The sequence below is a fragment of the Ornithorhynchus anatinus genome, chromosome 17 (genome assembly GCF_004115215.2).
Source record: "Ornithorhynchus anatinus isolate Pmale09 chromosome 17, mOrnAna1.pri.v4, whole genome shotgun sequence".
Classification (NCBI taxonomy): domain Eukaryota; kingdom Metazoa; phylum Chordata; class Mammalia; order Monotremata; family Ornithorhynchidae; genus Ornithorhynchus; species Ornithorhynchus anatinus.
This window is the reverse complement of record NC_041744.1, coordinates 2,156,822-2,171,640: the sequence shown is the minus strand read 5'-3', so window position 1 is coordinate 2,171,640 and position 14,819 is coordinate 2,156,822. Positions and strand designations below refer to the sequence as shown.

The 14,819-nt window shown below is 57.4% G+C and overlaps 1 protein-coding gene and 1 long non-coding RNA gene across 2 annotated transcripts; one reads left to right on the top strand and one right to left on the bottom strand.

Moving 5' to 3' along the window:
• Window positions 1-1,654: 1,654 nt before the first annotated feature.
• LOC114817937 lies at window positions 1,655-5,628 on the bottom strand. The gene is made up of 3 exons (XR_003765773.1): window positions 5,331-5,628; window positions 3,308-3,449; window positions 1,655-1,694 (listed from the first exon to the last, which is right to left on the bottom strand). It is a non-coding gene; the product is annotated as an uncharacterized LOC114817937 (long non-coding RNA).
• A 4,244-nt stretch (window positions 5,629-9,872) lies between these two features.
• HSPB1 (heat shock protein family B (small) member 1) lies at window positions 9,873-12,860 on the top strand. Its single transcript, XM_029081712.2, has 3 exons — window positions 9,873-10,394; window positions 11,775-11,838; window positions 12,496-12,860. Exons 1-3 carry the CDS (start codon window positions 10,025-10,027, stop codon window positions 12,695-12,697), a joined length of 636 nt encoding a protein of 211 aa, XP_028937545.1. The 5' UTR covers window positions 9,873-10,024; the 3' UTR covers window positions 12,698-12,860.
• The last annotated feature ends 1,959 nt before the right edge of the window (window positions 12,861-14,819 follow it).

The window sequence follows — 14,819 nt, the reverse complement described above, 5'->3', positions numbered from 1 at the left end:
CCTCCAACCAGAAAGTGGCCAAAGATCATGGGAGAAAGTCCCTCGCCCCCTCCGTGGGGGTCTGGTCTTTCTTCCCAACACCCCGCTCCGCCCCACTTCCTTGATCTGCCTGCCTCCAGCACCTTCCTCCTCCGTGGTGGGAAACCCAGGCGAGGGTCATGACCTGGAGAGGTTTTTGGGGCAGGGAGTCTGTGTGTATGTGGGGGGTGGATAGTTGGGGAGGTCACAGGGCGAAGCCGGGGTGTGCGGGCAGCTGCCGCTAAGCCTCCCTGGGGTTCCCAGAAGATTGACGAAACAGGGGTCTCTGCCCTTAAGATGGGGGTGGAGTGGGGGGGTGGGGCGGGGGTGGAGGGATCAAGGCCCTTCACGGGGCTGTGGTTTCCCCCGAAAGGGCTGGGCCGGGGCGGGGGCCCTCGGGGAGGTGGGTCCGGGGCCCTGGCGAGGGTGGGGAGAGCCAAGTATTATTCTCACAGCGACAGGGCTCGCGGCCGTGTCCGACCACGCGAGAACGTGTCTCTTATTTATTTATTTAATTTATTTATCTCTCTGTTGATTTACCTCCATGGTTGGGCTTCAGAATCATTTTCCCACCGCCGAGATGGGCAGGGCGTGTGGGGCAGAGGGGGAGGGGATTGGGGGGGTTGGGGGAGTACCACCGGGAGCACCAGATCCTCGGCTCTCCCCACCCCCTCGCACCCCCTTGTCCCCCGCACCCCGGACCTCATTTCCCTCCCCAGGGTCGGCCGGCACGGCCCCCACGGCCCCCAGGCCGGGGTATTGCGAATCAGGGATATCTCCAGTCTTCCTCGAAGTCAACCTCCAGCCTGCGGGAGTGAGTTTTCCTGGAACAAACACTCTTGTAGAAATGTGGGACACGCTACTCCCTCTCTCTTTTGAGTTGGATTTTGGGATTTCGGTTTCCCTTTTTTCCTGATCGTGAGTCAAGCTGTTAACACCCTTCCCCCCCTCCACCTCCCCGCCCCCACCGTGAGCTGGTCGGGTTATAATAAACACACAGTATAGATTGTAAAGGCCCGTGTGCGCATCCTGGAGCGTGGTCTGTTCGACCTGTGGGGGCGGGAGGCTGAGCGTGGGGAGGTCGGGGGTCTCCGCTCTCCCTTCTATCCCTTGGTCCAAGACCCCCCTCGCCCCCCTCCAGGGAGCTGATGCATCCAGAGGTGACAACTTTTCATCTGGAGCGTGTGGACAGAGCAGGGTAGGGCCCATCTCGGGGCCCCGTGGTAGACATGGAAAAGCCAGAGGGTCAGAGAAAATCCATCCGGCCGTCTTCGGCCCCTCTCGGAAGTTCTCGGATCTGATGGGAGGCCTTCATTCATTCTTTCATTCATTTGATCGTATCTAGTGAGCACTTACAGTGTACAAAGCGCTGTACTAAGTGCTTGGAAGAATACAACAGAACAATAAGCAGACACATTCCCTGCCCGCAACAAGCTGACAGTCTAGAGGGGGAGACAGACATGAAAATGAATAAGTAGATTACAGATATAATAAATAAATTACAGATCTGGGGCGGGTAAGGCTGGGAGTCGCCCAGATAGGAGAAGCAGCGTGGCTCAGTGGAAAGAGCACGGGCTTGGGAGTCAGGGGTCATGGGTTCAATCCCCGCTCTGCCACTTGTCAGCTGTGTGACTGTGGGCGAGTCACTTCACTTCTCTGTGCCTCAGTTACCTCATCTGTAAAATGGAGATTAAGACTGTGAGCCTCATGTGGGACAACCTGATGACCCTGTATCTACCCCAGCGCTTAGAATGGTGCTCTGCACATAGTAAGCGCTTAACAAATACCACCATTATTATTATCATAAATAGGGGGGAAACAGCAGCTTCACCCTGACAGCTGGGAGCCAACGGGCAGTTGGCCCCTGATCGTCCTCTCCTCTCAATACCAACATTATTATTATTATTATTTGCCCGCTGGGGTGCCCAGGTCCATTATCACCTGGAAAGGGGAGGACAAGGAGTCGCGGCGTGACGGTCAGTGGCGTCTTGGTGTGTTCGCTAATGACGACAGAGGAGACAGTACATGTGTCATGGGTAGGCACACGTGTGGGAGGGACCCACATGCAGGTGTGTAGGGCCTATGTGGGTGGGGGGTATGTTATGAACGTGTATGTGTGAGAACTACGCTCTGGCCTATCAACTACTTCTAGGGTTTGGGCTGGGCTCGAGCTACGGCCCCTGAGACAGGACCAGCAGTCAGTCAGGCGTATTTATTGAGCACTTACTGTGTGAAGAGCACTGTACTAAGTGCCTGTAAGAGTAAAATATAGCAATAAACAGACCCATGCTCCTGGAGAAGCAGCATGGCCTAGCGGATGGAGCACGGGCCCGGGACTTAGAAGGTCATGGGTTCTGATCTCGGCTCTGCCCCTCGTCCGCCGTGTGGTTTGGGGCAAGTCGCTTCACTTCTCTAGGCCTCAGTTCACTCATCGGTAAAACGGGGATTAAGACGGTGAACCCCATGCGGAAAAGGGATTGGGTCCAAAGAGTTTTGCTTGGATCCACCCCAGTGCTTAGTACAGTGCCTGGCACATAGTAAGCGCTTCACAAAACCCACGATTATTATTATTATCTCCTACTTCTAGAGTTCGACTTGGGCCAGGGTTACAGCCACTGAAACAGGAGCATCAGTCAGCCAGTCAGTCGTATTTAAGGAGCGCTTACTGTGCGCAGAGCACTGTACTAAGCGCTTGGGAGAGTACGCTAGAACAATAAACAGATACATTCCCTGTTCACAAGGCCCCCAGCTTTGCTTGTGACTCCCCACCAGATGGGAGCAAATTAGCAATTTAGGCCTTTTCTTGCTCCGGCCAGCCCCTCGGAAGGGTCTGGACGGAGGAAGAGCCGAATGAGATTTTCCTTTCTTTGGCTTCCAGCCAGCCGCGAGCATCCCCTTCGGCTCACGCAGGGATGCGGTTGCCATGGCGAACGTCCTCTGTTGCTAGGCGACGGGACGCGGGCCGGCTGGCTGGAGCCGGGATGTCGTGGAGATGGTGGGAGAGCTGGGGATGGAGACTGGGGGGATGGGGAGGGGAGGGGAAGCGGATGGGGAGATGGAGGATGAGGGGATGGGGGGGGGAGCAGAAGAAAGAGGGAGTTGGGAGGCATCGCAGGATCAGGAAAAGAAGGAAAAATATCTGAACCCAGGAGACACGACCGTGGGGGGCTGCGCAATGGAGAGGGTTGGGGGCGGGGGGTGGGAGAAACTGGAGAGTGAAAAGGCCGGGGTCCCAGGGTAGGGGAAAGGACCTGAGCTAATTAAAACTATGCCTAATCTGATTACTAACCTCAGCGAGAAGCATCTTGACTCAGGGGAAAGAGCACGGGTTTAGGAGTCAGCGGTCGTGGGTTCTGATCCCGGCCCCGCCACCTGTCAGCTGGGTGTCTCCGGGCAAGTTGGTTCACGTCTCTGCGCTTCGGTGACCTCATCTGTAAAATGGGGATTAAAGACTGTGAGCCCCAAGTGGTACAACCTGATCACCTTGTATCCCCCACTCCCCAGGGCTTAAAATGGTGCTCGGCACGTAGTGAGCGCTTAACAAATACCATCATGGTTATTAGTATTATTTCTTTGTTCGTACCCCAGTGCTTAGAAGAGTGCTCGGCACCTAGTAGGCGCTTCACCAATGCCACGGTTATTCTTCTTAATAAGAATACTAACAACGTTGGTATTTATTAAGCGCTTACTATATGCCGAGCACTGTTCTAAGCGCTGGGGGAGATGCAAGGTCATCAGGTTGTCCCACACGAGGCTCACAGTCGTCATCCCCGTTTTCCAGATGAGTAACTGAGGTCCAGAGAAGTGACTTCCCCAACGTCACACAGCAGACAAGTGGCAGGGGCGGGATTAGAACCCACCACCTTTCCACTGAGCCACGCTGCTTCCCCGGTACGAGGGAGAGGCTGGTGGGGAGGGGTCGGGGAAGCCGGGCGACCCCCCGGACCCCTCCCCGGAGCCTTTCTGCCTCCCCCCCCCCGCTGCAGTGCGGTGGACGAGGCCTCCAACTGACCCTGGAGCTGGGACCGGGGGGGAGGAGGGAGAGATGTGGGAGTTTAGCCAAGCTCCTGGGACAGCCGGGGAGACGGGTGGGTGGTCGCAGGGGTGGGGGGGGGGGGAAGGGGCACGGGAGCCCCGAAGCCCAGGCGGCCCAAGGGGGAGAGCCCCGATCTCTCCAGTAGAGAAAGCGGGGTGCGGCCCGCTGCGGGTCTGGGGGCGGCTGGAAGGTTCTGGCTCAGGAATTGCCCGCAGGGGCTGGCGAAGGTGCTGGATTTTTCCCGGGGTTTCTCTCCCTCTCCCTCCCCTCCCTCCCCTGGCTCAGCCTCCCGAGTTGCGGGAGCGGCTTCTTGGGCGGCAGCCCAGATTTGGGGGGGCGGGGGGACCTGTCAATCTCCACCCCCCCCCCCACCCCCCCAACCTCCGCAGCTCGCCGGGGCGGGTCTCAGCTCGTCGTGGGAGGGAATGTGTCGGTTTATTGTTCCATTGTCCTCTCCCAAGCGCTCAGTACAGCGGCATGGCGTAGTGGAGAGCGCACGGGCCGGGGAATGGGAAGGTCGGGGGTTCTAATCCCGGCTCCACCCCTCTTCCGCTGAATGACCTTGGGCCAGTCACTTCACTTCTCTGGGCCTCAGTCACCTCATCTGGAAAACGGGGATGAAGACTGGGAGCCCCACCGGGGACCACCTGATCACCTCGTTTCCCCCTCCAGCGCTTAGAACGGTGCTTGGCACCTAGTAAGCGCTTAACGAATACCAACGTTCTTATTATTCTTCTAATCCCGGCTCCGACACTTGTCGGCTGGGTGACCTTCACTTCTCTGGGCCTCAGTGGCCTCATCTGTGAAATGGGGACTGAGACCGAGAGCCCCACGTGGCACAAGGGACTGGGTCCCACCCGATTTGCTCCTAACCACCCCAGCGCTTAGTATAGTGACTGGCACATAGGAAGCGCTCAACAAGTACCACGATTATCATTATCCTTAGTGTTACAGTGGTCTGAACTCAGTAAGCGCTCAATAAATACGACCGAATGAGAAGCAGCTTGGTTTAGTGGCTGGAGCGTGGCTTGGGAGTCAAAAGTCATGGGTTCTAATCCTGCCTCCGCCACTTGTCTGCTGTGTGACCTCGGGCGAGCCGCTTGACTTCTCCGTGCCTCACTGACCTCATCTGTAAAATGGAGATGAAGACTGTGAGCCCCACGTGGGACCACCCGATTATCTCGTATCTGCCCCAGCGCTTAGAACAGTGCTCGGCACGTAGTAAGCGCTTAATAAATACCATTATTATTATTATGAATAAACAGGGAAATCTCACCCGAGTCTGTAAGGAAGGCTGAGGTGGTACCGAAGCGCAGAGAGGGCCAGCGGCTCCTCCGGGGATGCACAGCGGAGGTTCTGCCCCTCGGTGGGTCACTGCAGTGCGGGGGTCTGCTCAGGCGGGGTCCAAGGAGGGAGGGGAGTGGAAGGGTGGACAGGAGCTGGGGACGGTCCAGGCCTGAGCTGGGAGGCCTCGCTGGGGTCACCGTGACCGCGTAGTTGGCTTGGGAGAAGCGGGACTTGGCAAAGAGCACTGGACACTGGCTTCCATCAGCTTCAAACGCCTCCCTCCGCCCCGTCCCGCTGAATGCTGTGGGGGAATCAATCAATCGGATTTACTGAACACTTACTGTGTGCCGAGCACTGTACCAAACACTTGGGAGAGTACAATATAACAGAGTTGGTAGTCGAAGGGCCTGGGAGTCAGAAGGACCTGGGTTCTAATCGCTGCTCCACCACTTGTCTGCCGGATGACCTCAGGCAAGTCACTCCACTTCTCTGTGCCTCAGTTCCCTCATCTGTAAAATGGCGATTAAGACTGTGAGCCCCACATCGGTCAGTCAGTTGTATTTACTGAGCACTTACCGTGTGCAGAGCACAGTACTAAGCGCTTGGGAGAGTACAATAGAAGACATGTTCCCCGTCTACATTGCGCACAGTCTAGAGGGAGTTTACAGTGTGGGACCAGGACTGCGTCCAACCTGATTAGCTTGTATCCACCCCAGCGCTTAGAACAGTGCCTGGCACATAGTAAGCGCTTAACAAAGGCCATTATAAACATAAACAAAAATGACGTTACAGTCTAGAGGGAAGAATTACTTTCCAAAGAGAGTGGGGGAGGAAAGGGCACAGCCTGGTCTCGCCGGAAGCCGAGCGGGCCCAGGTCCCCCGTAGCAGGGCACTAGAAGGTAGAAAGCCTTTTTCTAGTCCGGTCTTGCCCTTGGGCCTGTTGCTATGCTCAGTTTCCAGAGAAGGGTCTCCCCACCCACCCCCTTCCCCACCCCCCACCTCTCCTTCATATCCTCCCAGAGAGGCCGGGAGTGGGACCCTCACCCCCCCACCCCAGGTCGGCTGCCTGAAGTGTTCCCAAGAAATCTCGCTTATAATAATAATAATAGTAGTATTTAAGCACTTACTATGTGCCAGGCACTGTCCTAAGTACTGGGTAGCACCCCTTCCTCCCCCACAGACTGGAACGGGCAGGGTTTTAAAATATATGATATGGGTTAAGTGCTTACTATGTATCAGACACTGTACTAAGCGCTGGGGGAGATACAAGTGAATCAGGTTGTCCTGCATGGGGGTCCCGGTCTTAATCCCCATTTTACAGATGAGGGAACTGAGGCCCGGAGAAGTGAAGTGAGTTGCCCAAGGCCACGCAGCAGATAAGCGGCAGAGCCGGGATTAGAAGGCAGGTCCTTCTGACTTCCAGGCCTTTAATAATGATAATTACTGTATTTGTTAAGTGCTTATTATGTGCCAGGCACTGTACTAAACGCTGGGGTGGTTACAAGCAAATCGGATCGGTCCCTGTCGTGCAGGGGGCCCCATTTTACAGATGAGGTACCTGAAGCACAGAGAAGTGAAGTGACTTGCCCACGGTCGTACAGCGGACGAGTGGCAGGAGTGGCGATCAGAACCCAGATCCTCGTTCTATCCACTAAAGCCACATTACCACACTACCCCAAGCTGTTTCCCTTGCCCGGCAGTCTGGCGCGCCCCACCTCGGCCCTCAAACAGCCTCATTGTGCGACCTCGGTTGAGTCACCCCACCTCTCTGGGCCTCAGTTTCCCTCTCTGGGAAATGGGGCGACCTCTCCCTGCCCCTCCCTCCTCTCCCAAACCACAAGCTCGTTAAGGCCTTTGATTTCCCGGCAGGACGGTGCCGAGTCCGCAAAACCTTCGGGACGTGGGAAGAAGTCGTCCCCCGCTTCCCCACCCTCCCTAACCCACCCCCGACCCCAACGCCACCCCAGGGCCGCCACGCGGGTGGGGTGGGCGGTTGCCCTTTGATTTCCAGAACAAAGAGACGGGCACCTCCGGCCCTCCGGTAAAGCCAGGTGTAGTGTCCAGCGGCACAGACAACTGAATAGATCACGGGCCTGGGAGTCAGAAGGTCACGGGTTCTAATCCCAGCTCCGCCACTTGACTGCTCCGTGACCTTGGGCAAGCCACTTCACTTCTCTGGGCCTCAGTTCCCTCGTCTGGAAAATGGGGATTGAGACCGTGAGCCCCACCTGGGCCAGGGACCGTATCCCACCCGATTTGCTTGTACCCACCCCAGCACTTAGTACAGGGCCTGGCACGTACTAACGATAATAACAATAATTATGGTGCTCGTTAAGCGCTGCCTATGTGCCAAGCACTGTTCTAAGGGCTGGGGGAGATACAAGGTAGTCAGGTCGTCCCACCTGGGGCTCACAGTCTTCATCCCCATTTTACAGATGAGGTAACAGAGACGGAGTGACGAAGCTTGCCCACGGTCCATCCCAAATATCATCATCCACAGGGGCTTCTTTAGAGGGTCTACCCCTCTGGCCCGCTCCCCCCCACCTCTGCCCCCCGGATTTGCGGTGGGGTGGGCTGCCTCGCCCCGCAGACGTGATCTCATCCCCCGCAACTCCACCCGGGCCCCGGAAAGAGTCAGGAGGCAGCATGAGCTCAGCGCTTCTACCTTCCCGGCGGCTCCAGCACTTTCCCGGCCCGCCCTGGCCTCCAAGGGGGGGGGGGGGGGGGGTGGGCAGGGGAGGGCAGGGCAAGGGCGCCTCCCAAATGCCCAAGTGGGAAGGAGGGCCCAGAGAGGTTATGGGGTCAGTCCCGAGTCACACAGAGCGTCGCAGGGGGGCTCCCACAGTCCGGGCCTCCCTGGGTGTGTGTGTGTGTGTGTGTCTGTCTTTGGGTAGGGATTGTCTCTGTTGCCGAACTGCACTTTCCAAGTGCTTAGTACGGTGCTCTGCACACTGTAGGCGCTCAATAAATACGATTGAATGAATGAGTGTGTGTTTGTGTGAAGGAAGCAGAGACCCTGGGTGGGCAAAGGGGGTAGGGGAAGGCCGTGGGCAGAATTTATTCCAGTGCTGGTGGGTCTAATTCCCGGAGGAATTCTATCCAGTCCCGGCTCCGGGCCCCAGAAAGGGGACCAGAGGAATCAAGGGTGGTTTAGTGGCCAGAGCCCGGGCTTGGGAGTCAGAGGACGCGGGTTCTAATCCCGCCTCCGCCAGGTGTCTGCTGTGTGACCTTGAGCAAGCCACTGCACCTCTTTGGGCCTCAGTTCCCTCATCTGGAAAATGGGGGTTAAGACTGCGAGCCCTAAGTGGGACAACCTGATGACCTCGTATAACAACAATTATGGTATCTGTTAAGCGCTTAACTATGTGCCAGACACTGTACTAAGCGCTGGGGTGGATACAAGCCAATCGGGTTGGACACAGTCCCCGTCCTACGTGGGGCTCCCAATCTCAATTGCCTACCCCAGCGCTTAGGACAGTGTTTGGCACAGAGAAAGAGCTTAACAAATAGCATAATTAAGGGGAGGGAGACAGAAGGCGGCGCCCCGGGAGGAGACGCGGGGAAACCGGGGGAGTGGACTGGCTGTGTGCCCCAGGCGAGTTGCTGCCCTTCTCTGATCTCGCTCCGCCCTCAGAGAAATGCTGGCAGAACCTCCCCCTTCCCCCATCGTGGGGATGAGCTGAAGGGGATCCCATCTGGGGCTCCGTGTAGCTTCATTCATTCGATTCATTCATTCCATCGTATTTATTGAGCCCTTACTGTACTAAGCGCTGGGAAAGTTACAATCCAGCAATAAAGGGAGACAATCTCTGCCCACAACGGGCTCAGAGTTTAGAAGCGGGGGGGAAAGACATCAGTACAAGTGAACAGGCATCAGTAGAAAAAAATAAAATGACAGATATGCATTCATTCCATCGTATTTATGGGGCGCTCACTGTGTGCAGAGCACCGTCCTAAGCGCTTGGAAAGTACAATCCAGCAATCGAGAGAGACCATCCCTGTCCACAACGGCCTTAAAGTCTGGAAGGGGGGAGACGGCCATCAATAAAAGTAAACAGGAATCAGAAGAAATAAATGAAATGACAGACATGCATTCATTCCGTCGTATTTATTGAGCGCTCACCGTGTGCAGAGCACCGTCCTAAGCGATCGGAAAGTACAATCCAGCAATGGAGAGAGACCAACTCTGCCCACAACGGCCTCAAAGTCTAGAAGGGGGGAGAGGGGCATCGATACGAGTAAAATCAATAGAATAAGCGATATCTACCTAAGTGCTGCGGGGCGGGGGGGAGTTTCCACGAGGGTCTGGGACCCCGAGTGGGGGGTTGTCGGGGACCTACCGGTGTGGGCGCGGACAGGCGAGGCGCCCCCCTCCCCGCAAGCGGTGCGGGCGTGGCCGGGGGCCGGGGCCTGGGGAGCCCGTCCCCCCCCCCCCCCCCGCCCCTGCCCCCGGGTGTCACATCTCCATTAATAGAGAGCTGAAACACGCGGCTAAAAATAACTCCACCGCCTCTACTTATAGCAGGACCGGCCGGGGGAGTCCAGCCAAAGCCCAGGCGGGCGCCGAACCCCCGAGGACCAGGCCTCGACCCCTCCGCGGGCCCCTCCGCCCACCCAGCTACCCGGCCAGCCAGCCGGGCACCCACCCAGGTACCCAGACACCCAGCCGGTCGACGGCCAGAGATGTCCGAGCGCCGTGTGCCCTTCACCTTCCTGCGGACCCCCAGCTGGGACCCTTTCCGGGACTGGTACCAGGGCAGCCGTCTCTTCGACCAGGCGTTCGGCCTGCCCCGCGCCCCCGAGGACTGGTACTCGTGGCCCAGCGGCACCAGCTGGCCGGGCTACGTGCGCCTGCTGCCCAGCCCCGTGTCCGAGCAGGTGCCCTCGCCCGCCGCGGCGCCCGCCTACGGCCGGGCCCTCAGCCGCCAGCTGAGCAGCGGGGTGTCCGAGATCCGCCAGACCGCTGACCGCTGGCGGGTGGCCCTGGACGTCAATCACTTCGCCCCGGAGGAGCTCGTGGTCAAGACCAAAGACGGGGTGGTGGAGATCACCGGTCAGTGACTGGGGGTGGGGGGATGGAGACGGGGGGGGGGGACTGGGGAGAGGATGCGGGGGGGGCCGGTCCTCTCCCCTCCCCGCCCTCTCCCTCTTGGGACGCGCACCGTCCCCGCCTTCCCGCACGCACCCTCTCCAGGTCCCCTCAAGGACCCTCTCCAGACCCCCGCACGCCCCCACCCTCTCCAGTTCCCGCAAGGACCCTCTCCGGACCCCCGCACGCCCCCACCCTCTCCAGGTCCCCCCAAGGATCCTCTCCAGACCCCCGCACGCCCCCACCCTCTCCAGTTCCCCCCAAGGACCCTCTCCAGTTTCCCGCACGCACCTCTCCAGCCCCCCGCACGCTCCCACCATCTCCAGATCCCCGCCCGCACCCTCCCCAGGCCCCCGCACGCACGGTGTCCGGGAGCCCGCCCGCACGGCGTCCGCTCCTCCTCAACCACCGTCCCCGCTCTGTGCTCCGCATTCCTCCTCCCGGCTTGGCCGCCAACGGGAGCGGTTTAGTTTGTTTCTTCTGGAGAACGGGGGCTGCCCGGGCCTGGCCCGGACCCACACGCACGCAAACACACACGCACACACCCTCCGCTGCACGCACACCCTCACTCCCATTCTCATTTCGGATTTTCTCCCTCCTGATGCCCCCCTCTCCGCCCCGCCCTGCCCTGCAGCCTCCCCTCCGCCCCCGCCTTCTGCCCCCGATCCCTCCCACTGCAGGCCAGCAGGTCCTTCCAGACGCAGAGACCCTCGCTCCTTCCCCTCGCTCCTCCGTCCAACGCCCCCTTCCCCCTTGAGGAGTCCGCTCTCGGCTCTCACTTCTCCCTAGGGGGGAAACCGGTAACCTCTCCCGTTCCCTGGCCAACCCCTCTCCACCCTCTGGGCTTCAGTTTCCCCACCCCTTCCCAAGAGGAAGCCGACTTGGGGGTGCCACGATGCCTTCAGGGAGACCGATGGGGGTTCCATTTGGTGCCCCCCAACCACCTAATGCCCATGGGTTAATTTCTGCTCTGACAGTAATGGGGGGACGGGAGACGGGAGGAGGAGAAGAGGGGTGTGGCATGGGGAATGTTGGTAAGAGGGACTTGCCGAGTGCCCAGCACAGCTGGAACATTGTTATGGAGTTGCCCTTCCCTCTCCTACACACACACACACACACATGCCTTGGGATCAGTCTTCCCATCCCAAATGGGGTTGGTGGGGAATAGCGGTGGGGGGAGTGATGAGCTGTGAGGCCTCGGCCCAGGCCAAGGGTGGGGCAAGAGGGTGGAAAGCAGCTCTGCCAGCCTGGTTCCAGCTTAGCTTTTCCCCCGGGTAGTGGAGGTGCCCAAGGCATGAGACCGTCCCACCCATTTCAACCCCCCCCCCCTTCACTCCATTCCAGGAAAACATGAGGAGAAGCAAGACGAACACGGCTTCATCTCCAGGTGCTTCACACGGAAATACACGTGAGTCCTGGATGGGGGCGAGGGGCTGGGGGCTGGGAGGGGGGAAGGGTTTGGGGCTGGGTTGGGTGGGGAGCAGTGAGGACTGGGAGCCAAGGAACTGGAGACTGAGGGGGGAGGATACTGGGGGAGCTGGGGGCTTGGGAATTGGGTTGGAGCTGAGAAGCAGGGGTCTGCCTGGAGATCCTCTTTCATCTCTGCGCCCCAGAATGCTTACCTAGCCCTTAGCCTCTAGACTGTAAGCTCATTGTGGGAGGAGAATGTGCCTGTTGTATTGTTCTATTATACTCTCCCAAAAGCTTAGTATGGTGCTCTGCACACAGTAGACGCTCAATAAATACCATTGACTGACTTACTGCCCAAACCCTACCGGTGGCCTGATCCCTACCTGGGCAAGCAGGCAGATAAATTCACCCCGCGGGCATTGGTACCAGCCAGAAGTACCCTTCGCTACCTGGGCAGAATCATTTCAGGGCTAAAGTGGGGAAGGAGTTGAACTTTGTAAATTACAAATTCCTTCCTGCCGGCCACCTGGTTTTTTGAGGGTCCACCGGGCTTTTTTTCCCTCCTCCTTCCCTTCTCCTGCCCCCCTTACCCCCTGCCAGTTGGGAGTTGCTGCTCCCCCCTGACTCTTGCTCCTTGTCTCCCTCACCCCCTCAGCCTTCCCCCAGGTGTGGACGCCACCTCGGTGGTCTCCTCCCTGTCCCCGGATGGCATGCTGACGGTGGAGGCCCCGCTGCCCAAGCCGGCCACCCAGTCCGCCGAGATCACCATCCCCGTGACCTTCGAGAGCCGGGCCCAGATCGGAGCCGGGGACGCCAAGAAGACAGAGGAGGCGGCGGCGGCCGCTTCGGCGAAGTAAATCCGGCTGCGCTTGCAGGCCGGGGGCGAGGGGACCTCCAGCCTGGAGCAGGGGGAGGCCCGGACCCAGCCTCTACCGTCCCCTCCCACGCCGCAGCACCCACATCTTGCTTTTTTATACTAGCACATTCACTTCACTTTCTCAAATAAAGCTCTAAAACCCACCTGCGGCCTCCTGGTCCTTTCCATCGAGGGACTGAAATTGGGGATTGAATGTGTGTGGGGGTGTCTGTTGGAGAAGTAACATGGCGAAGTGGATAGAATACAGCCCTGGGAGTCAGAAAGGCATGGGTTCTGATCCCGGCTCTGCCTCTTGTCCGCTGTGTGACCTTGGCCAAGTCACTTCATTTCCCTCTGCCTCAGTTACCTCATGTGTAAAATGGGGAGTCAGACTGCGAGTCCCACATGGGACAGAGACTGTATTCAACTCGATTTGCTGGTAGCCAGTACAGTGCCTGGCACATATTAAGTGCTTAAATACCATCATTAGTATTATTATTGGTTAATGTCTTCCGGGCAAGTGTGTATGTGGGGGGGGGGTCAACCTTTGGCCTCAACCAATCGGCCCTGAGGGAGTGCGAGAGGATACAGAAAGCACTAGAAAGGGCTGTTGGCTCAGCCCGGGGATGAGGGGAGGGAGGGGTCCCCTGCCAGAGTCCAGTATCCAGAGAAGGTAGTCCCCCTCTCCTCCCCATCAATCCATCATTCAATGGTATTAATTGAGTGTTTACTGTGTGCGGAACCCTGTAATGTAAGCACTCGGTAGGGTACGGTACAACAGAGTTGGAAAACATCTTCACTGCCCACTAGGAACTTATAGTCTGGAGGAGGAGAAGCAGAACCCTAGTCTACGGGATAGAGCGTAAGCCTGGAAGTCAGAAGGAGCTGGGTTCTATTCCCGGCTCTGCCGCTTGTCTGCTGTGTGACCTTGGGCAAGTAGCTTCACTTTTCTGGCCCTCAGTTACCTCATCTGTAAAATGGGGATTAAGGCTATGAGTCCCATTAGACATTGGCTATGTCCAACCCGGTTACCTTTTATCTACCCCAGTAAAGGCAATGAGGAAGGGAATGGGAGCAGGGGAAATGAGAGGGTTTAATCAAGGAAGGCCTCTTGGAGGAGATGGAACTTTGGAGGTGGAGAGAGTGGTGGTCTGATATCAAATCGATCATATTTAATGAGCACTTACTCTGTGCACAGCAGCATACTAAGTGGGAGAATATAACTGAGTTGGCAAATACATTCCCTGCCTGCAACGAGCTAACAGTTTAGAGGGGGAGACCGACATTAATAGAAATAAATAAATTATGGACCTGGACTTAAGTGCTGTGGGGCTGAAAGGATGATGAATAAAGCATGCAAATCCAAGTGAAAGAGCAATGCAGAAGGAACTGGGAGAAGAAGAAATGAGGATGTGGGGAAGGCCTCCTTTAAATAAGATTTTCAAAGTGGGGAAAGCGATATAAAGGGGTAGTACCAGGTCGTATAGAGGATGGCAGTGAATTAGATGGGTTTGAGGTAGAGTGAGTAGGTTGGTGTTAGAGGATTGAAGTGTGTGGGCTGGATTGTAGTAGGAGATCATTAAGATGAGGCAAGAAGGGGCAAGCTGATTGAGCGCTTTAAAGCTGATGGAAAGGAGTTTCTGTTTGATGAGGAAGTGGATGGGCAAACCACTGGAAGTTGGGCAGTGAGGGTGGCCTGGAGTTCTCAGTTGGGTCTGGACCAGCCCCCAGCCCCAGGATCTCAGATTGGGAGGGAGATCTGTCTAGGAGAGCAGTGTTTGTAGAACGTGTGTAGTATGGGGGGGTGAGGGGAAACTGTGTCCCACCTGGGGCCCACAGGCTAAGCAGTGTGTAATAATAATAATAATGTTGGTATTTGTTAAGCGCTTACCAAGTGGCAAGCACTCTTCTAAGCGCTGGGGTAGATACAAGACTATCAGGTTGTCCCACGTAAGGCTCCCAGTCTCCATCCCCATTTTAGAGATGGTGAGGCACAGAGAAGTTAAATGACTTACCCAAGGTCCCACAGCTGACAGGCGGTGGAGCCGGTATTAGAACTCACGACTACTGACTCCCAAACCTGTGCTCTTTCCACTAAGCCACGCTGCTTCTGTATGTAGAGG

Bases quoted from the DNA above. Each gene is read 5' to 3' on its own strand.
- HSPB1 (XM_029081712.2), top strand. From the start codon at position 10,025: ATGTCCGAGCGCCGTGTGCCCTTCACCTTCCTGCGGACCCCCAGCTGG. The intron at 10,395-11,774 runs GTCAGTGACTGG...ACTCCATTCCAG, and splicing joins CGGGGTGGTGGAGATCACCG to GAAAACATGAGGAGAAGCAA. The intron at 11,839-12,495 runs GTGAGTCCTGGA...TCACCCCCTCAG, and splicing joins TGCTTCACACGGAAATACAC to CCTTCCCCCAGGTGTGGACG.